Source organism: Nelumbo nucifera, chromosome 5 (genome assembly GCF_055504915.1).
Source record: "Nelumbo nucifera cultivar China Antique chromosome 5, China Antique-T2T, whole genome shotgun sequence".
NCBI lineage: Eukaryota > Viridiplantae > Streptophyta > Magnoliopsida > Proteales > Nelumbonaceae > Nelumbo > Nelumbo nucifera.
In genome coordinates, this window is record NC_142653.1 from 29,834,252 (window position 1) to 29,855,923 (window position 21,672).

Below are 21,672 nucleotides of genomic sequence, written 5' to 3' on the forward strand. Positions count from 1 at the left end.
AATGAATCCCGTCATATTACTTCAACAGGCAGGGAGAAATGTTGACTAGTACATCATATTCAATATTCCAAAGTCCAACTACAATGAAGAGTTCATATGATAAAATGATTGAAGTCAAAGACAAAAAAAACCCGAAGACAAGTGTGCGTGCGTAGAGATCGGCTTCAGTGCTCACACCGTTTGCACAGCATTTATAGCTCTACTTTGGGAAATTTTTCATATTTATATGTTTTTTTTTTGAAGAGAGATTCCCAATGCAAGGTTGTAAAAGGTTATGCGAACAGTGTGAGCACTGAAACTGATTTCACATGCGTGTGATGTGCTTTTTTCTCGTTCTCTTACAAATTATAATAGCAAACGGATACCGTTTGGCAAGTCTTTCTACGCGATCTTCTGTCTGTTTAGAAGCTTATAAGATCGAAAATCGGTTTATTCCCGTTTGGTTTACACAAGATTTCGCCGCCAAAAAATATTGCGCCGAAAAGTCCGGAGAAGCCCAATTTGAGCTGATTTCGGGAAGCTACGATCATAGCTTCCGGGCTTTTATGCCCTCTTGGAGTTTCCTCATACGTGTGCGATTTCTCACACGCATACAAATGTGAACAGTAACCCCCGATGCTAAACCCCCCCAAAACCCCTCTCATTCGCATACCGGACACCTATCGTTCTCACTTCTCACAGGTTCTCTTCGACCTCCATCCCCTTCATCCTCCTATTCCTTCTTCTTCTTCTTCTCCGCCGTCGCCATCCTCTTCTTTGTCTCTCTTCCGTGGTTTCACTAATTATTTTTCTTCTCTTTTGTAGGAGATTATAAATCAATTGGTGCTTGTTTTTCTCGCGGTGGTGGTAGTCTGTCATTCGGGTGGTGGTTTGCACAGGTACAACCCCATCCCAATATGTACTGTTAGGGTTTTTTTGGAACATCTATTGTTCCTTATGTAGGTCATTCTCAGATCTTTGTTGTTTGCTATTTATGTCGTTTGGTTACATCTCAGATCTTTGTTGTTTGCATTAGGGTTTTTTTTTGGATCATCCATTGTTGTTTGCGTATGGATTTGTTATGAGGTGATTGATGCTTGCATTATGGTGATATCTCGGCGATTTATCCAACTTTATACATGGCAGTTTATAATTATGTGCTAATTAGTGATTGTATTGAGATCCATGACAGTACAGTTGTATGAAATTCTTGGGATCTATTGTAATCTCATTTTTTGCAGATAAAACCTTAGTTCTGTTGAGTGATTTCAGTTTCAGTGATTGAAGTGGGCACCTGCTGTTTGTTCCCAGGCCCAGCTGAGCCTCATTCCTATAAATTAGCTTGCATTAACCTCCTTTTAGATATAGCTAGAGAATATGAGAAAGTGAAAGAAACTAAACAACATAAAAAAGTTTAAATTGAACTTGACAAGGTATAAGCATTGAAATAATATTTAGATTAGAAAAAAAAAACTAAATTCAAAGCATAGTAGATCTTTTATTAAATAGGATATCCATACCTCTATGGTTGGATCTGTGTCTTGGAATGAAGAGTCATTTTCTATTTCCCATATCTGTTTTTGTATTTGTATCTGTACATCTTAGGTTTATACTTCTATATGTTTACTCTTTTTTTTTTAAGGTAAATAAAAGTTGTATTTACTTCTTTTAAACTGTTACATGTTTAATTCTTCCGTATAATGTTGTGGCTTATACATTTTTTTTTTAATTTTCATTGCTTTTATTTTTAACATTTGTTTTTAATTTTCATTGCTTTTATTTTTAACCTGAAAGTATCAGATAAAGAAATTTAATGTAGGATGCTTCTTGTGGATATTTGATCTTATTATGGTTGGGGCTCATAATAGTAGTCTTAGGGTTTAGACTTTAGATAGCAAGTAATAAGGATTTACGATTGCAGATTTTAATGTCAGAGACTGATAAGAAGTAAATGATCTTTTAGGGCTGATTGATTGGGTTATTTGAATCTTGCTTACTCAGACCTATGCTTTTGATCTTTTCCTCCATCAAGAAGGTTGTGTGGCATGAAAACACTTGAAATTAGGGTGAACCAGGTGGTTCTCTGTACTCAACATGGAAAGTATTTCCCTTACTATATGAGCTCTTAAAGAATAATGTCAGAAAAGTCTAGCTGGCCCATATTGGAGATAAATAGAGGGAACAATTTTTTTGTGGGCCATCCTAACCGTCTCATGGGCTATTATTGGGGTCCATCGGATCTTAAGATAATGGTTAGATGCCCTCTATCAATGTCGTTGTATGTTGGAAAGAATGGGTTGTTCAAAATATAAGTTCAGAGGATTCGCATTAATAATCTCTCTCTCAGTAAAGTATCAATGAACACCAAATATCTCCAAGCAGTGGGCCCATAAATGAATAGAGAAATGTTCAGAATTTTAAGTTGCTTATTGAAATTAAAGCAGCCATGATAAATCTCCTAATCATTTAAGTTCCTTTCAAGTCATTGGGTGACAAAAGAAAAAGGAGACTGTTTTTTTTCATTGTTACATTAATTAGCAAGAACAAAGGTATACAATGACACATGGTGGTGGGCTGTGTTAATCTTATCAATTTCTCAAACTCCTGCTCTGTATTAATCTTATCAATTTGATATTCATGAAAGCACTTTGCAAGCCACCTGAGTTTATCAATTTGATATTTCGGTAGGGATCCACAAATCCCACAACCCGGCAAGCTTAAATATGTATCGATAACTGAGAGTCTTTTACCAGACCAAGAAAAAGTAAAGGAAATTTGAGAGAAGACAAGAAGAAATGGAAGGGTAAAAAAGAAACCAGAAAAAAAAAGTAGTCCCATTGAACCCTGAATTATATCTGTACAATAAGATTTTTTTTTTCTTTTTCTTCTTTTCTGTGTTCTGGATACTAGAATCAGTGCAAGGTAACTGGGACCACAATACCCCAATCCACTGTCATTTGGGTCACTGTGACCCAACCATGATGGGTCAACTATCATACTGTTAGTTAATCCAAGTGGGCCCCACAAATGGTTTGTAGACCCCATACGGGAAAAATGAAAGATATTACTCAATATATAAGAAGCCCACACATTATTATTGTAGATGGGTCCCATAAGACCCATATCCACCATGGTTTTGGGCCACTGAAACATGCATAAGTAGCCCAGATCAATAATAATGTGCAATAACCCACACTTATGCTGATAATGTCTTCCAGCGGATCGACAAATATGTGTACTTACCAAACGGTCTTCGGGCTGTCCAGATCTTATGTCAAAAGCTCAATAAGTCTTTTGACTGTTAGAACTACAAGGAGATCTTCTCAAAAAGACTTGCCAAACGGACAACTTACATTACATCCTCGCCAAGAGAGAGAGAGAGATCCTCACACAAAGTGTTGTGAATGAAACGCCATAGAAATCCATTCACTTATTTTGCGTAATTCAACATCCAATTGACAAAGAAGTTACAATAGAGATGAGAAGAAAAGAAAGGCCATCCCCATGATATCCTCCGCAAAATTTATGAACACACTCACAATCAATAACAAATTACAAAATAAGGAAACTACATTTGCTCCTCACCAAATTTAATCCCGAGAAATAAGAAAGAAGATAAAATACAAAAGAATAAATGAAAACAACTGTACCTAAGGAGACAATAAACCCATTGTTTTACCACTGCGCTGAGAAAACTATAATGACAAATCTCCCCTGAAGACTATATACACTGGTATTATAAATAAAAATCAAATACACCCTTGTTTCTTTCTGATCTCTCTTTTTTTCCTACAGTTAAAATTACAACAAATAAGAATGATCGTGTTTACCCTAATATGGATTGCTATTTGTTTGACCACTGGAACTCAATTTCAAGATTCCGTGAGGGCCCGCTTTTGCTCTCAGGCAGCAGAGTGTACTCCCCAGCCACTGCTCCCAACATCACAACCCGGTCAATTTGGATTGTTACTTTACCAAATGAACTCTGCAATTAGATTACAATAATTTGATCAGCCGCCACAACAAGATGCAACGAAACCCACAATCTCTTTGAAACTTCCTCTTTGGATCATTCTCATCTTTTATTGAAAGCCATCCAGAGTGGTGAGTCAAGAGGTCATTTACCTTTCCAAATTTGCTCTTATTTTTGCAGGAGATGTGAAGCTTCTGGCCTTTAGGAGGGCTTTCAAATGCCCATGCAAAGCTCTCGTCCCATTCGGGAGTAGGACCAGTTGATACAACCTGAATACCAAATGACAAGAGTCAGGTCAGTAAATTTTATCCATTCGTGTTGTAATCTTTAGCTGCAAAAGGTAAAAAGAAGGTTAAAAAATGAGGTTTCAAGAGAAAATGGAAACTCCTGCTTCAAGGATGGACTCCAATAAAATACTGCCAGTTAAATGTTGCAAGATATAACATCTTAAAACTTAATCTGGCATTCTTAAACCCACAATTAAAGAATGACAGAATGGTCATTGAATTGGCGGTTCCCCATGCTCTGCCACCTCCATGAAGCATTACAGATGACAAAATCTTATGAAGCGTATATTTTCTATCAAAATAAATAGTGGTGATTTAATTAGTGCACTCTTTTTGAGCAAAAACACGAATGTCCTACTGTGTCTGTCATTTAATTGGCTTAACAATTCAACCAAAATAGTTCTGAGCTTTCTCTATGTTTTGATGCCATGCATGACAGACACAACAGGTCGCTCGTGGGTCACTCTGCAATCACCTCATCTGATCATCAAATTCATTCTAAATGTCACCAAATGAATGTGACAAAGAAAGTTGCATGGTTGCCATGGTTGTCAAAGCAACAAGGTTAACCTAGGCCTGCCCTTTAGCTGGGTGATTTGCATTATGCACTCAAGCATTAAACATTTCAAAATCCTAACATTTGAGCATTTCTGCATGAAAAGTGTGTATATTTGGGGTGGGGGGCATAATAACAGTTCAAGTTCCACATAGCAAGGCATGTGACAAAATACTTGCAAGCAGCAAAGAAAGCATATGGATTCTCAAATAATCAATTTCATAGATATGACAGCATATTCAATTTATCAAGTTGATTAAATGAGAATGCTGTCATTTCTAATATTAATGAATATGTACTGTTTTATCGTCGCACTACATAATATCATTTATTTTACTACTGGCTACTCCAATTCCCATACAAGCCACATAAGAAAATGTAAGACAAATTAAAACAAATATTCATATGTTCTTAAGGCTGAGTTTGAAAGGAGTTCAAATGCAAATATGTTGAGTGCAAAACCTTATATTTTATATTATTTTGTATGTATTTACGCTGTACATATTTGCATTTGTACTCTTTCCAAACTGAGCTTAAAATTTGGAAAACAATCTAAGGTTTTAGACTTTATGGATGATTTAGAGCTGAAAGATGATATGTTGCACAATACACATGCATTATCCGGTCATTATAAGAAACAATACTGCTAGACACCTAGATAACTGCCTAAAGTTTAATGCAAGCACCATTCTTCAAAAGGTCTAGGTGACCTTCATGAAGCCATTCTTGGAGTATACTCATCCAGGAAATGCAGAAAAAAATGATATCCCAAGATGCATCTAGGGCATATAGTTTTAAAAGATCATAAACAGAAAAGATACTAGCCACCTTGAGACAGAGAATCTTCAATTTGTGCTAAAATAAAAGTGCATTGAATAATGGAGGGTACATGAGCTTCTCTAAGATGTTCCACAACTGTTAATATTATCATTTTTTTGGAAAATAATATGATTACTTAAAGCATAAAGATTTGTTATGAGGGCCAAAGCAAAACTCACTGTGGAAAACAGTTAACCAACACTAGAACAGTCAATGCCAATGTAGCATCTCCCTCCCTTGGGAAATTAATCCCAATTACAAATAGAACTCCCCCCCCAACCCCCCCCCCCCCCCCCCAAAAAAAAAAAAAATCCCTTTCGGGGTAGTCCCCAGAATAAATGATTCTTGGATAACCCTTGCTTAGCTAATGAGTCAGTTAGAGAGTTTGCAGACCTTTGTGCCCAAATTGCTGTGGCACTGAGATCACTCAAAATTTCCTTTGCCTCCTTTATTGCATATCTATAATTCCAAGGGCCTTCTTGGTTTCTCTAAAGCCATCCTTTCACCACTTTTGATTTCCCTAAGGTTCATAGAATTGGTCGTTCTTGCTCCTTCTAGAACTGCCCAAATTCTGCACTAGTATTATTACTTTGTGGTGACAAAGGTTAAAACCCCCATTTTGAACAGACACCATCAATGCAAGTCAAAAAAATTGTTAGTCTGGATGTCCAAATATTTTGATGTAGACGAAGAAAGGTCTGGTATCAACATACTAGTTCATAAAAGTGCACAACCATGGAACAAGACTCTGAAATTGGTGAGTCAAAACTTGGACGATGTCCAATGTCAAAGAATTTCCTTGTTAAAACTTTTTGTTCCAAATGTTCTAAACCTATTACATCGAGTTCCAATCCCATGTGGCCACACATAAATATAGATTGGTAACCCTAAATTAACATGAATATCAGGTTTCCTTCAAACCAAGTTTGCTACAAGATTATTACTCCCTTTAACATATATTGACAAAAGAAATCTACTTTAGAATAGCTCCCTTTTTTGAGAAAGCTAATTAAAGAATGTGGACTTGGAATCTTGAATCTCAGTTTTAGTTTTAGTCAATAATAGTGCAACTAAGCTAGAAAAAAGTGGTTAGAAAAGGGAATTAAAAAGTTAAACTGATAATTACGTGATCTTTGGGGGGGGGGGGGACAATAATGGGAAATAAATGAATGGGATCTCAAGCACTTTACCTTGGTTTGCCTAGGTGGAGTGTTTCCAAGTGTGAGTTTGCAGTAGACACTGGGATTTCCCACTGATTGCTTCAAATTGTTGCCGCGCTTAATGATTACCATTAATGTGCCTGGCAAGCACTGCAATAGAAGCTCTGCCTTCTCCTGAAATCGGGGTGGACCAGACTGGATCAAATATTGCAGCAAAGGAATTGCCTCTGCAGCAGCAACTGATTGAGCTTTGGAGACTTCAGCTGGGCATGCTGACCAAGCTTGTCTGAGAAGGAAAAGTGAATCCAAAGCAGCTTCCTGAGTTGCCTCTGAGCCAGTCTTGAGTGACGTGACCAAATGTGGAATACTAAGTGTGGCAGGTTCAGTAGCTCTCAAACGTGGGAAATTGCTAAAGAGTGCATTTAGAGCTTTCAGATATTCCTCGTTTACACTTCCAGTGGCCCATAAATCCTTCTCAATAGCAGCTGAAAGACGGCAAAAGGAACAAATGGATAGCAGAAAATGTTAATTGCATGCACGAAACAGCACTTTTAGTAACTTCTCCATAAATTATATTAGAAAGATGCAATACTGCAATAACAGCAACACAGACATGTAAAGAACCAATAATATTTACTTTCAGGCAACTATAGTTGAAACCATACATCTGACCTCCATACAACCTGCCTTAGATAGATAGATGCTCCCAAGTAAAAAATCAAACATTTTCTTAACCTATTAGAGAAAGCTTCAAATAATTCATGAATCTGAAGGTTAAAGAGAGTTCAGCTGCTTGAGAGTCTTCGAAGCTTTGATGCAAAAACAACCAGATATTCCTGTGGTTTTCTGGCACATGGTCCAGACTCCAGAGACCACCCCTGCACCTCATCTCAACACAATATGGTGCCTTGTTATTACACCTAAACTGACTTCAAGTCCTTTTTTATCATTAACTTATCAGGAAACTTTATTGATGGGAAAGAAAGATGGGATTTGAAGACACTTGGGAATGCAGTCATTCAAAAAGAGACCAGTGAATGCACCAGTCAAAGGCAAAATTTTATTCTTTCTCGAACAAAGGAAATGGCCCTAGATGTAGCAAAATGGAGGCATAAGCAGCACAGAGAAGCATTTCCAAATGTTGTGGAGCTGGAGAATAGGAATTCTATGGTCAAACACAAAAACTGGATGAGGCTTGTTGGAGGAGGAAAGCTAACCCAATATGACATAAATAAAACATAAGTTGCAAGAAACTAAACATATGTTTCCTCTCTTGGAAATCAAGTTTCTAGAACTATAAGACACTGGAGAACAGGTCAACCAAGAAGAAAGAACAAAGCATAACTTCTAATATAATGCTACAAACATCCATTACAATAGTAACAGACATATCTGCTAAAAAGAAAGATCAAATTGAAAGTAGAACTTTTTACAATACTAACAGAGATAAGAAAATATACCAGTTATAGCTCTCACTGTTTCACTAGAAGCATACTCCTGAATGGTATGGTTAGAGAAGAGCAGTTTGATAAACATTGCTGCCTGAACTGATGTATCTGGATCACTTGAACCAATAAGATCCAGTACAACCTGAACGCCACCAGCTTCTGCAACAGCTCTTTTGTTTGATCGACTGTACATTACAAGGTTTTGCAAGGCACATATAGCTACCACTTTCATTTCTTCTGTGGGTTGGTCTTCAAGAAGATTCACCAGAGCTCGACAAGCTGAAACAGCATCCGTAGTTCGAGCAAGAGCCTCATTCTGAAAAAGATCACCAAGAGCCAAGGTTGCTAGTAGTCTTGCTTGCTGAGCTTGAGTTTGTGGATCCAACAGGTACTGGGACAATGGTGCAATTGCAGACTTAGCAGCTTTTGTTTCTCTGATCTTCACATTGTTCAGCAACACTTCCAGCAGTCTTGCTGCAGTTTCCTCACACTGATGGCACCTGAGAAGTTCCAAAAGTGCCTCCACAGCACCACTTTCAGCCATTGCCTCAGCACTGGTAGAGTCGTCACTTTCCAACACAAGCAAAGCATTTAGTGCACCAATTATTGTGGTTTCTGTGCCAGAACGGAGCAATCTTACCAACACTGCAACAGGTACCTCCAAATAAAACTCAGAACTAAACTGCAGAATACTGGCTAAAACAGAAGCAGCAGATTCCCACAAGGCATGAGGCAATGGAGGATCAGCTTGTAGTATCACTTTAGATAACTCACTGACACCACCCTCTTTTGCAATCTCATTTGGCCAAATTATTGCAACACTGACAAGTGCCTTTATACTTCTCTGCTGCAGAATGGGTATACCTGAACCTAGGACTCGTATTAGAGGCCCAATAACTTGTTGTGTTATCATGTCCTTCTGAAGATGTTCTTCCAAGAGCAAATGTGATAGAAGTTCAGCTGCCAGCTGTTGCACAGCTGGAGCTAGAGAATCCAATAAAGGGATAAGTGGCTCAACAGCTTGGTGAGGAGTCAAATTATAGTCTGCACGGCATTGAGGATGCTCCAAAATATTAACAAGAACCTGTAAAACACTATGCTGTCCATCAGGACCAAATTCTGGTCTTGATAGCAATAGGAAAAGGGGTTCAACCACTTTAGCTGCACATGGGCCTTTTGCTATGTTTGTATTATTAGTCAGTATCCGAAGCAATTCTGCAAATACAGCACAGAGAAAATCAGGTGCTTCATGTAGAATGTCTAGTATGCTCTCAATGGCTCCAGCTTTTACCATTTCCATCTTACATGCTGGCCTGTCTTTTCCTAACTTCACAAGAGCTTTTGATATAGCCTCATGAAGTGTGTAATTCCTACCAAAAAGAAGGCTAACAAGAGGAATGACTGCACCATGTGCAGCAACTAGTTCAGCCAATTGTTCATCATCCAATAGTCTATCAAGTGCACGGACCACTGAATGATGAGCAGGACCAAACTCAGTTACAAGAAGAGACACCAGAGGCTCAACACAACGAGCTGCAGCTACTGTAGACCTAATTCTTGTATTGCTGAAAAGGGCACAACACAATTCAGCAGCATCTCCTTTCAGCTCCATTGAACAATTTGATGAAAGGATCCTGCAAAGAACATCCACCGCATTCATTTCAACATCTGCAACAGCTAGGGCTCTCGATGGACTTTCACACAATAACCTAACCAATGCACCAATAGCAGCATGTTGCTCCCTTTCCAAGCCAGTGCTAAGAATCTCGACAAGGGGTTGAATAGCTTGTCGAGAAGTTTCTGCATTCCTGATATGGTCCGAGGAAAACAGGCTCTCCAATGCTTTGGCAGCACTGTATCTTGCCCCTCTTCCACCAAGCCGTAAAACTGCTACAAGTTGATTAACAGCACCAAATACAGAATCATGCTTCCGTATTTCAGCACTGTCAAATAGAATCCCTAATAACTCAGTGGCAGCTTCCTCTGTTGCATCTTGTGGACCAAGTGAAAGGTATTTAGTCAGAGCCTCTAAAGCCCCTGATTCAACCATTACAATCTTGTTTGAGGGACTGTCTTTTGCAAGTTGTGTCAAGAGCCCAAGAGCCAGAAAAGGTGCACCAGGTCGATCTGGAATCGGTTTCAGCAAATCAACAAGTGAAGGTATTGCTTTTCGAGAAGTAGCACCATTTCTAATGTCATCAACTCTAAACAACCTTTCAAGAGCAATCTGCTCTGGATTGGGCACCAAAGCAAACTCTTCTGACAATTCCAAAAGGTCACATATATCAACCTCGGCACATCCCAGTAAAGAAATAAGCCCAGCTGCTGCCCCAGAATTTGCAACAGCTAGAAGAGTCCCTCTGCTACCATTACATACAAGACTAGCAAGTGCTTGTGCTGCAAAATATCTATTAGCTGATTCCTCTGACTTCAACAGGTTTGCAAGTACAGGAACGGATCGCGTAGTTGTGTGTGCCCGTATGATATCTCTGTCTTGAAACAGAATTGCAAGCAGCAAAGCACAAACCCATGTGCTGCTATCTTCTCTAAAATCACTCTGCACAAAATTATATGGACAGAGTCAAAAGAAGCCTCAAGAATTGTATTAGCATTGATGCAACAACAAGAATGATACCAAGAAAATGCATAGCAATATCAATTATGAAAAAAAAAAAACAAAGGAAATATTATTCACAGATCACAGCATATTTTAGCAATACATGCACAACTCATACTAAACAAATAAGTTGTGCAGTTCATGTGAAATATCAAGATGAGCCATATGGTTGAAATACCTGAATGGCTTGTGACAAACACCGAGATATTTTGTCTGTAAGAACTTCAACTGCTCCAGCCTCCATAATGGCAGTTTTACTTCTATCATCATGACATGCAAGAACAGAAAGCAGCCAAATAGCTAAGCTGTCACCAGAAATAAGTGATGTGCCATTTTCAGTTTCATTATTTTTAGTTTGTTCCTTTCCATGCCTGTAAATGCTTATTTCCTCATTGTTTTCACTATCCCCCTGATCTGGCAATGAAGATGCTTGTGCTGAATTGAGCATCTCAACCAGAGATTGAATGAGATAGGCACATGAGTTTGACTCATTCAGAGCTTGAACCACTCTTTGGTGGTGCACCTTCGCAGCACAAATAAGAAGTGCAGTTCCACCAACTTTCACCTTCATGTTTTTAGAACCAACTACCCTCCTTGCAATTGATGAAATACAGCCCAAAGTACTTGAAATTGTATCCCCAAGGACAACAGGCTGATCACGGCAAAGCCTTGATAAAATTTCTATAGCTTTATCCTGCAACAAGGGTGTTGCATCTGCAATGCATGAAACTATTGAAGCTATGGTATTTGGATATTCAGCTAGTACAGCCCAGGCAGGTTTTATATGCATGGTAGGTCCTTTTGACCTTGACAACAAAGAAAGTGCATCAAGTGCTTCTGATGTGGCAGCAGATTCAATATTAGCAGACTCCAGAAGAGAAACTAGCGCAAGAACTGTCCCAGCACGATTTACACAATCAGATATTGAAGAATCAATTGAGCGACATTGGAGGAGACGGGCAATTGCTGCTGCAGCATGGGCTCTTCCATCAATTGTGCCGTCTCGCAATACTCTTGTAGCAGGCAAAATAATTTCATCAGGAAATGCCTGCTCCGGGACCTCCTTATCCAAAAGAAGATTAGCCAATGCCCTTGTTGCTTGTTCAGCAACTTCCAGAACTGAAGAATTAGCAAGAACAACTAATGGGGCCAATGCATCTATAGCAACTGCAGCAATGTCCCGGTTTTGTTTAACTGAAAGAAAAATGGCAGCAAGGCAGCATGAAGATTCCATTAAAATCTTTTCAGAGTCCACATTTAAAAGCTTCATGGCCGACCAGAGAGCCTTGACAGCAATACTACTTTCCCGTAAGTCCTTCCGGCAATCAAAGAGTCCAGCTAAAACTGATGCAGATTTAGCTTGTGTTTCTTCTCTCGTAGAACTCAAGATTTTAATTATTGTTTCAAGTGCATCATTTGCAGCACTTCCTTCATGTAATATATCCTTAAGGGGAGCCACCAAAAGCAAACTTTTCAGGGCATCCAAAACATAAACCTTAGATTCAGGTAGATCACTGGTCAGCAAAGCAGTTAGTTGGCTGATTGTCCCCGTATCAGATTTATGGATAAGATGGTTCAATGTCTTTGCTGCAATCCCTTTCCCATTCTCACTTCCATTTTTCAGTAGCCATAATAAAGCAGGCACAGCATCAGCACTTTCTACACAAGCCCGTATATCTTCACTGTGGTTGCAGAGGTTTCCTAAGATTGTTGCAGAATCTTCCTTGGCTTTAACAGACCCTGTCTCTAGAATTTGAACAAGTGGAGGTATGCCACCAGCAGCAGTTATGGCCCATTTACTTTCATCGTTCTCATTTGATAGGAGACAGAGCAATGCAACTGCACATTCTTGTTGTTGCTCCGAGGAAAGACCAAGAAGGGATATTAATAGTTGAACCCCCTCCCGACCTTGAAGGGAACGCCATAGACTGCCTTCATTGTTGCAAAGTAAGAGAAGAGATCTTATCAGCTCATCTTGAACCTCATTGGTTGCCATTGTGATCAAACCAACAAGGAGACGCTTTGCATCAGAATTCATTAGCCTCTTTGAGAGAATGGCATTTGTATACAAGCTTGCTAAAGCTTCAATGGTACGTTCCTGCACAAGAAATGGTAACCGAGGTTTAAACTGCTTAACTAATACCTGCTCAACAATAAAAGGGTCTGATGCTCTGATAGATTCTGCTTTGCTATCATATATCATGAGAGCCGAAGCTAATGCCCCCAATGTATCAGCAACCTGAGCAGGTGAAGTGCATGACTCAAGACTTTCACCAAGGCTAGAGATGACATATGCCAAGCCGCCAGAGATATTTGCTAGAGCACACATAGCATTCTCCTGTAATGCTTGGGCACACTCACCTTGCATGAATTCTTTTGAGGGAGCTATTGTTGCATTTATCAAAACAGGTATTCCATTAGAATTAGCTATCTCACGCCTTGCTTCTTTGCACTGAGCAGAAAGGGATTTAAGAGCACCTGCAGCTTCTGCCCTAACAGAGGCTTCATTACCTGGCCCTAATAGCTTGAGGAGTTGTTTAGTAGCACCTGCATCTAAGATTCTAGGGCAGACAGATGCGTCCTCCATCATCATACATGCAATAAGAAAGCAAACATTTGCTTGTGTACTTGATTGTCCAGTTGTGAGTAACTTTGAAAGTATATCCACACCTCTTGCTTCTATTGTTGCAGACCAGAACCCCTCAGTGCTGCTAGATAGGTTTCTCAAAGCTCCAGTTAACAGGTTGTCAACCAAGTTTCCAGCCTTTAGCCCATTTTCTAGTTGCTCCCAAAGCACAGGAACAACTCCTTCCGTTGAGAAAATCTTTGATCCAACATGATCCTTAGCCCCACCTTGAGAAACAGCATGTATTGCCTTTGCAGCTGCAATTTGTCCTTCTGCAGAGCTGGACCTGAGCAGACCAAGCAATGGAGGAATGCAACCCCCAAGCAAGACTTTTACCCTTAGCTCATCCTCCTTACATAGAGAACCTAATACAGTAGCAGCCTGTATTTTCACTCCAAGTGATCCTGATCTGAGAAGAGAAACAAGTATGGGAACTGCTTGAGAATGAGATCCAACAGCACTGAAAGCATTGTCACGTGTATCAATAAGGTCCAGCAACTGTTTCAATGAGCTCTCTTTCTCCTGTACAGTTGAAGAGCTCCTCCGCAATTGCTCAATGCATTGGGCAACACTTGCCAAGGTCCCATCTGGGTCCTCCATTGTTCCACGGTCCCTGTAGGAAATTGAATGAATAAGATCGCAATTACTAACAAATACTGCTTTATGTTAGACAACATAAAATTGAACTGATAATGGACAAGAGCATAGATAAAGACCATCATCATCCTAGAGACTTGGGAAAGCATATACTTAATGAGCCTCTTTCCAACAAAACAATTCAATATGAACCAATAGAAGAAGCACTACCATGAATTCATAAAAAATAAAGTGAAGCATATTAACAAGATAGATTTTAGTTATTCCAAAACAATAACTTGGAAATTCACTTTATTTAAAGCTACAAGATATTCCCAGGTGTACTGCTTTAAGATTAGAGTATGCAACTGTATGGTGAAAGTAAGGGTATACAAGAAGTATGAGATTACTTGGGCCAAGTATCAATATATCAAAAGATTATATAACGGTTTATACCTATTTATTCAGTTGCAAGGAAGATGGATAATCCAAAGTATCTCAGACTTCCTTTAAGAACAAATTCTGCAGTGAGCTCCTTTCACAACATGGTAATGAGAAAGTTTGAGAATTAGCAGCTAAGAGGAAAACCTGTGTTTCATATGGCAGCCCACTACTATCCTCAGTGTTGCATGGAATGTCCTAAACAGGTGAAATGTCTATGTTGGACATTGGGTAGGCTTCTGACACTCCATGTATTCTCGAGGAACACTTCTATGTGATATTTCCCTTTTTTCCTTGCTTATTTGACACAAAATAGCATAGCTAATGTACATAATGAAAGATATTTTTCATATAGAACTCACTGAGTAACAAAGATATACTTGAAGGCTTTTTTTTTGACAAGTTACTTTTGAAGACCTTTTTTAAATAGGTATAAGATGTTACAATTCGAATTATATTAAGTATTTTTATAGTACATACATTAATTTCATGTTGCCAAGTCCATGTTCTTTTGTCTTACCAAGTCAGACTCCTACCCATGTGTCAGATTCTGATTAATGATTTTTTTTGATAGATAAAATTCAATTGATTTCATTAGAAGCAAATGATAAATAATTCGTTACAAGCATCCCAAAATGAGGCGCGAGGTGCAGACTCACTCATTGATACAGAAACATCATAAATTTACAATTGGGCCCAGTATAACTGTTCCCTAGTTACCCCTTGTTTAGCTAGAGAATCAGCAAAAGCATTTGCCTCCCTCCCCACCCACTGTATAGTTACCTCCATCTGCTGAGTTAACCGTTTGAATTTCTCCAATTCATTTCTGTAAGCCCAGATCACTGAATCTGGGTTTTTTAGCCAACCCACCACCACCTTGGAGTCCCCTTCTATCACCAAATTTTCCAATCCTAACTCTCTTGCAATCTGTACACCTTGTAGGGCTGCGTACAATTCTGCCTTTAAGGAGTCTCCATTCCCCACTGGTCCTGAGAAGAGTGCTCTTAAGTTTCCTTCCTTGTCTCTGATTCCAATTAATGATTATCATGTCAATGTCCATGCAACACTGCTTATTCTCTCCAAGATCCATAATAATATCATAAACTCCCAAGGCTCTGTTTGGAAAGAGTACAAATACAAATATGTATAGTGCAAATACATATAAAATAATACAAAATACAAGGTTTTACACTCTACATATTTGTATTTGTACTCTTTCCAAACTGAGCCTAAAGGAAAATTCAAATAGGCTTTATTTAATAAATTTTCTGTGGGTAAAAACCAGTGTTTTAAAAGTGCAAGGTGCAAGGCGAGGCGCGCGCCTTTTTAAGCAAGGTGCAAAATTACAAAAAAAAAAGTCAGAAAATTCAAAAAATTGCCAAAAATTAAAAAAAATGCAAAAAAAAGAAACATAATGCTAATAAAAAATATAAACTTAAATTTTAAAATAAATGTTTTAAAAAACCTATTATCTAAAATTAAAATACATAAACATAACATGTAAAGTGTATTCAAATGAAAATTTAAAAATAAAAGCAAACATATAAAGTATTTTCAAGCATGTAAAACCCACAATCTCTTTTTTTCCTGAATTGCATTGCTTCAAGTAGCTAATGTGATGTAAAACATATTGCATTCTTGATTCTATAAGTCGCCTTTATACCATGCCCCTCGAGGCAAGCCCGAACAAGTTTATGTTAGGGTCTGAAATTCTTATTTCTCACATAAAAAATCATGATTTTATAACTTCCATTGCCTTTTAAGAAGATATTTTATTGCAATGAATGAATGAACAACATTAGCAAATAGGGGGTTCTCGGACCTGGGCACACCAGGCATGCGCCTTTTTAAAGGGGTGCGACTAGGACCTAGGCAAGGCACATACCCCAAAATGCGCCTTGCTTGTGTGCCTAGGCGCGCCTTTTAAATCACTGGTAAAAACTAATGTCATATTGGAAGCTATTAACAAGCACACTCTATCCTAGAAATCTGGCTGTTTCAGACACCATTGCATATTCACATGTCATTTTTTCTATGTACCATTCACTCATATGGTTATTCTTTCTTTTGGTTAAGCATAGATCAAAGAAGATTTATTCAGAAAATAAAACAAGACAAATATAAAAGATATAAAAAGTTAGACTGAGGATGACTAGCTCAACCTAACAAGTAATGTGTCCATCCCATGGACCACAATTCCCGCTTCATGGAAATTACCATTAGTGGGAAATGTGTCCATCTTGGCAGTGAGCCATAAAAAGGTTAGCAAACATGATATGCTTTAATTGGAGGGAGGGAGCTTTGCATAAGTCTCCAGCATTTCTCATCCATACAGTATCTGACAAAAGCTTCATGTCTTCGTTTTTCTTAAAAGACCAGCCCAGTTATAAATTTAAGTGGTGTTTGGTAACATCCTTGGGAATACCTTTTTTTTTTCTATTTTCTGGGCAAGGAAAAAAAAAAACAGCAGAAACATTTTTCTGGAACAATATATCACCTAATAAGCAGAGGTTGCTAACAAGGATATATCAGCTTTAGCCAAATTGTCAATGTTTCTATCAAAGTGAACTTTTTACTTACCTTGTACCAATCTTCATGCTTGAACGTGGAGTCGGAGGTTCTGAGTCTTGATGTTTTGTGTCCCCATTTCTTTCCTGTTACCATAAGAAAGAAAAAAGATGGGAATGATCATTAGACAAAAAAGCATAAAATTTTATCCCAACTCTAATTTTCTCATAATATGGTGTTGGTTATCAAAAACAGAATGTAAGATTGGTAAAACCATAGGGAGAAAAGGAGCAAACATGTGCACAACATCCAAATTATCAGTATTGCAAAGAGTATCGAAAAGGAAGTTTTAAGAGATGTATCAGGATATACCTTGGGTATGCATGGATATGATGAGAAAATTAAGACATTCATGGATATATGAGGAAAACTCATGTGAATCCTAATACTACATAAATAACATAATCAAAGGGCTAAAATAAATAAAAAGGTACATATACATAAGAAAGACAATTTCAATAGATTATGTGAAGTGTGAACCATCAAGATACAATTAGGAAACAGCAGGAAATGATGGAAGAACTAAAAGGTGCATGTATATCTTAGCAAACCAATATAATTCTCGTTTATACTTAACATCTATAAATATTAATAATCAAAACTTTATTTTTTGGTTGATAGGAAAAAGTTAAAAAATCTAGAACCCATGTAACTACAATAATTTAAGCATTGTGTAGTGATGGATTTGTTGCCTTTCAACCAAGAGACCTAGGTTCAAATCTTCCTAAATGCATGTAGTTCTATACCATGGGAATCATGGGGAGGAGAGATAACTAGGGGGATAGAAAAACTAAAGATTTAATTAGGTGCCATTAATGGTATTAAAAGGAGATAATAATAATAACTGCACTTAATGTTAGGGGGTGTCAATAGTTGAGAGAGATAACTATGTAATTAATGAGAGCAACTGCTTGAATTTGTAAGCCTTAAATATAGGAGTTAATGGGAAGAAACAGAAGTTAATGAGGGAGGAAATTTGAATTTGAACTCCTTGAATACGAGTGTCGGTGAGGAGTGGGACTGCATCTACACACCCAACGTAGACCAGTCAAGGGAGTATAAGCTGATAACACAAGGATACAGGCCCACTTGTACCCCATGTTGGTATACTCAACAGATATGTATTGAACCATATTGGCCAATAAATACCAATACTTTAGACTTTGCATATACATTGACAGAAAATAAATAGAATATGATTGAACTTTCTCCAAAAAGAATGACAAGCTCCATAAATGATCATACAAAGAGGACAATGCAGTGTTTGAAAAAACACAAGGGGCTTTTTGTGCCCAAGTCATGCTCCTTTTTTGAGGCAAGGTGTAAAATTTTTTAAAATTCAAAAAACAAAAAATTAAAAATAGTACTAATCAAAAAATGCAAACTTAAATTTAAAAGAAACTAAATGTTTTAAAAAACCTATTAGATTAAATTAAAATATATAAACATAACATACAGAACATATTCAAGCGCCTAACAATTCAAGCATGTGTTCTCTCCTAAATGCATTACTTCATGTAGCTAATGTGATGTTAAACATTTTGCATTCCTAATTCTACAAGCCAATTCTGCACCAAGCCCCTTGAGGCAAGCCCAAACAAGTCAATGTCAGGGCCCTAAATTTTTGGTCTATAAATAAAGAAATTGGCTTTGTAATATTAGTTTCAATTCCATCTATCAAAAAAAATATTAGTTTTAATTCCATATCTTTTAGGATTAGGAATCAAATGATGTTTGATGAAGAATGCCCTGTATTAAGAAGGATGAGAGAACATTAGAAAAAGGGGGGGGGGGGTTGGTCGGGGGTCTCAGCCACTTAGCTTGCAAAGGCACGACCTTTTCAAAGGGGATGTCCTCGGTGAGGCACACACCTTGAAATGCGCTTTGCCTGTACTCTTAGGTGTGCCACATGTCTTTTTAATCACTGGGACAATTGAGACTTATATATGCTTAATGAGATTGAACTTCTTTTAGGTACCTATCCTTCTATTCTGAGATAAATTCCTAGAAAGCTGAATGTCATTGCTGATGAGTTGGTAAGATCAGGGGTTAATCAGGAAAGCGTGCATAACAAGTCTTCTCTTCCAGTATAAGAACTAAGGATTTGATCTGGTACAACTTGGATGACTCATACCATTTGTCTGCTATCCACTTTGTACATCATCTTGATGAAATTTTCTCCATTATAGAAAAGCCAATAGGAAATTCAGTTCATTCAGAAGCATGGCCATTTAATATTACAAAGGCAATGCTTCACTGACCTAAAAAGAAGAAAGAGCCTTAGAGCTGCTGGTCAAGAAAAATCCACAACCATACTAAATGGATGCAAATGAAACAGTTTTTTAGAACTGACAGTAATCATGCAGTGGTAGAACATTTCTACAACAAGAATCTGCGAGACAGCATGAAATGTCATTTCCCAGAAATGGTGTCCACATAAACCATCTCTGTGCTGATTCTCAGCATTTGCACATACAAACATCAAAAAATATGTTTCTCACAATTAATAAACATAAAAAAAACAAGAGTCTAGAGAATCCAAGAAACATATTAATAAACATCAAAAAATATGTTTCTCACAATTGAGAAGAAATGGATAGGTTTGCTTTTTCAGAGTACTAAGTACCAGCTCAAAGAAACAAGAGTCTAAAGAGAATCCAAAGCTAGAATTAAAACCGCAATTAGATTAGAAGTGTAACTATAACAATCCCAGTCAAAGACTATCGGTAGGAATCTTGAGCACCAATAAGGGCATCTTGAGATCTAGACAGTGTCATTTCATACTAAGCCTATAAAGATTACTCCATTTTGACACCCAAACAAAATTTACCATTCAACCGGAAAGAAAATATATAAGCGGAGAAGTACCGCGTCATTAGTTCCATGGCTGCTACCATTGCTGGTAGCAAACCTCCACGTCAGTGTCGTCGCCAGCTTTACAGCGGTTCTGAACCTCCAAATAAATCAATCCGGAACACTGCTCTCCTCCAGATCTACTGAGGAGCGACCATCAAAAAAAGAAAAGCCTCCTGAAAAACTAGAAAATTCAATATATAAAATAAAGAAAACAGACATGAAAATGCATATCGAATGCTAACTGCTAGAAAAACCAAAGATCTCAAGTCTGAAACAAAATGAATCTAATCGAGAAGTTGATCTTCAAAACCAATGACAGAATAGACTGCGGACTGCAAAATCCCGAGTTCTGGAGTAAGAAGATGGCAGATCCAGAGGAAGGAGCAAAATCTCTAGTGACACGCAAAACCCTAGTAAAGTCATCTATCAAGAAGAGCACAACTTTCCCTTCGACTATGCTACCCCACAGCAACAACAACAACAAAATCGTCCGATCCCAGAGATTTCTCAATCCACATCAAATCTCAGCAAATTCGAAAGAAACATAATGAAATGATCAAATTCACCGAAAAATAAAACCCACCAGATAGGCTGTTCTCCAACTCAAAGGCCAATGCTTCGACTTTTCCACTAAAAAATCGAGTGACGCAAAAGAATTTGAAAGAAAACTAAAACAAAACAACAAAATAAAAGAGAAGTAATAATATTTACACCTCTCAAGACAAAAAATGCTAAAGCATGCCGACTCAACAACTCAATCTCCGCAAAATCTTTCACAAAACAACCAGATTAGTCATCAATGTCGCTGAGATTCAGAGACCATAAAGAAATACGAGAAATTCTACATCTCGAGCTCCGAACAATGCAAGTATTAAATCCGAAAAGAAAAGAGAAAGATTCAAAGATTGAAATGCGGCGAATGTAGAAAGATCGAAATCTGAACATTGCAGAGAATGTTCTTTTTTCGCTAAATATTACAGAGAATGTTCCGTCCCTCACCTTCTGAGACTCGTCCTTTGGAACTAAAACAGCGGATGGAAGCAACGTCTTCTCAAATGCATGAATTTATTTGCAGAGAATTAGATGAAGATGGGGTATCCGAGTGCTTGTTCGGACTTCGGACAGAGCATTAGCAGCGGCTTCTCACCCCAGCATAGACGGGGGAAGATGCAATTTGCCAGATTTTTCTTTTTTCTTTTAAATGGATTTTATTTAAGATCTGCGGAGGCTTTTCCTGCGTAGAGTGCAGTGTTCCAGATTACGAGAATGGGCTTTTTCTCCCGCCGACAAATCTACGGCTCAGCCTCAGCTCATTTTAGCAGCTTCCCACAGGGCACAGGCACAAGCGAGCCGCCAGTTTAACCAGTAGAAATAATTTGGGAAAGAATCTCTATCGCATTTATTTATTTTATTTTTGGTTCATTTGCCAAAACACCCCGACATTCTTACAGATTTACCAAACCTTACAACATTACAACATGGTTGATTTACACAATTAACCTTCTAATACCTTTAGGCTCTAACATTTTATATCGAGAAATGTTTAGTTATGGCTTCCAAATTCGAGTTCAGATCTGCGCCCCCACAACGTTCACAGCGCATCCCCGCCTTGTATTAAGAATATTTTCCAATAATAATATCATCGGGTCTGATATCGGGAGATGTTTTCAATACACTGCAGGGATATAGTATGGGACATTGTGGGGCGCAGATATAAACTCTCTAAATTCTTCATTTGCAACGATGAATCAACATTCTGATTTTTT

General features: G+C 38.0%; 1 protein-coding gene and 2 long non-coding RNA genes across 4 annotated transcripts; 2 read left to right on the forward strand and 1 right to left on the reverse strand.

Moving 5' to 3' along the window:
- Positions 1–258: 258 nt before the first annotated feature.
- Positions 259–3,665, forward strand: LOC148791356 (uncharacterized). The gene is made up of 2 exons (XR_016075885.1): positions 259–681; positions 805–3,665. It is a non-coding gene; the product is annotated as an uncharacterized LOC148791356 (long non-coding RNA).
- LOC104600075 (protein CELLULOSE SYNTHASE INTERACTIVE 1-like) lies at positions 3,459–21,274 on the reverse strand. Of its 2 annotated transcripts, none has more exons than XM_010262897.3 (8): positions 20,906–21,274; positions 19,919–20,079; positions 17,063–17,136; positions 11,018–14,078; positions 8,235–10,779; positions 6,805–7,259; positions 4,105–4,221; positions 3,459–3,964 (listed from the first exon to the last, which is right to left on the reverse strand). In XM_010262897.3, exons 3-8 carry the CDS (start codon positions 17,077–17,079, stop codon positions 3,824–3,826), a joined length of 6,336 nt encoding a protein of 2,111 aa, XP_010261199.1. In that variant the 5' UTR covers positions 17,080–17,136; positions 19,919–20,079; positions 20,906–21,274; the 3' UTR covers positions 3,459–3,823. The 2 variants fall into 2 exon arrangements, with proteins under 2 accessions (XP_010261199.1, XP_010261200.1); XM_010262898.3 differs by having other exon boundaries at positions 19,919–20,087.
- LOC148791357 (uncharacterized) lies at positions 4,130–5,891 on the forward strand. The gene is made up of 2 exons (XR_016075886.1): positions 4,130–4,246; positions 4,679–5,891. It is a non-coding gene; the product is annotated as an uncharacterized LOC148791357 (long non-coding RNA).
- Positions 21,275–21,672: the final 398 nt, after the last annotated feature.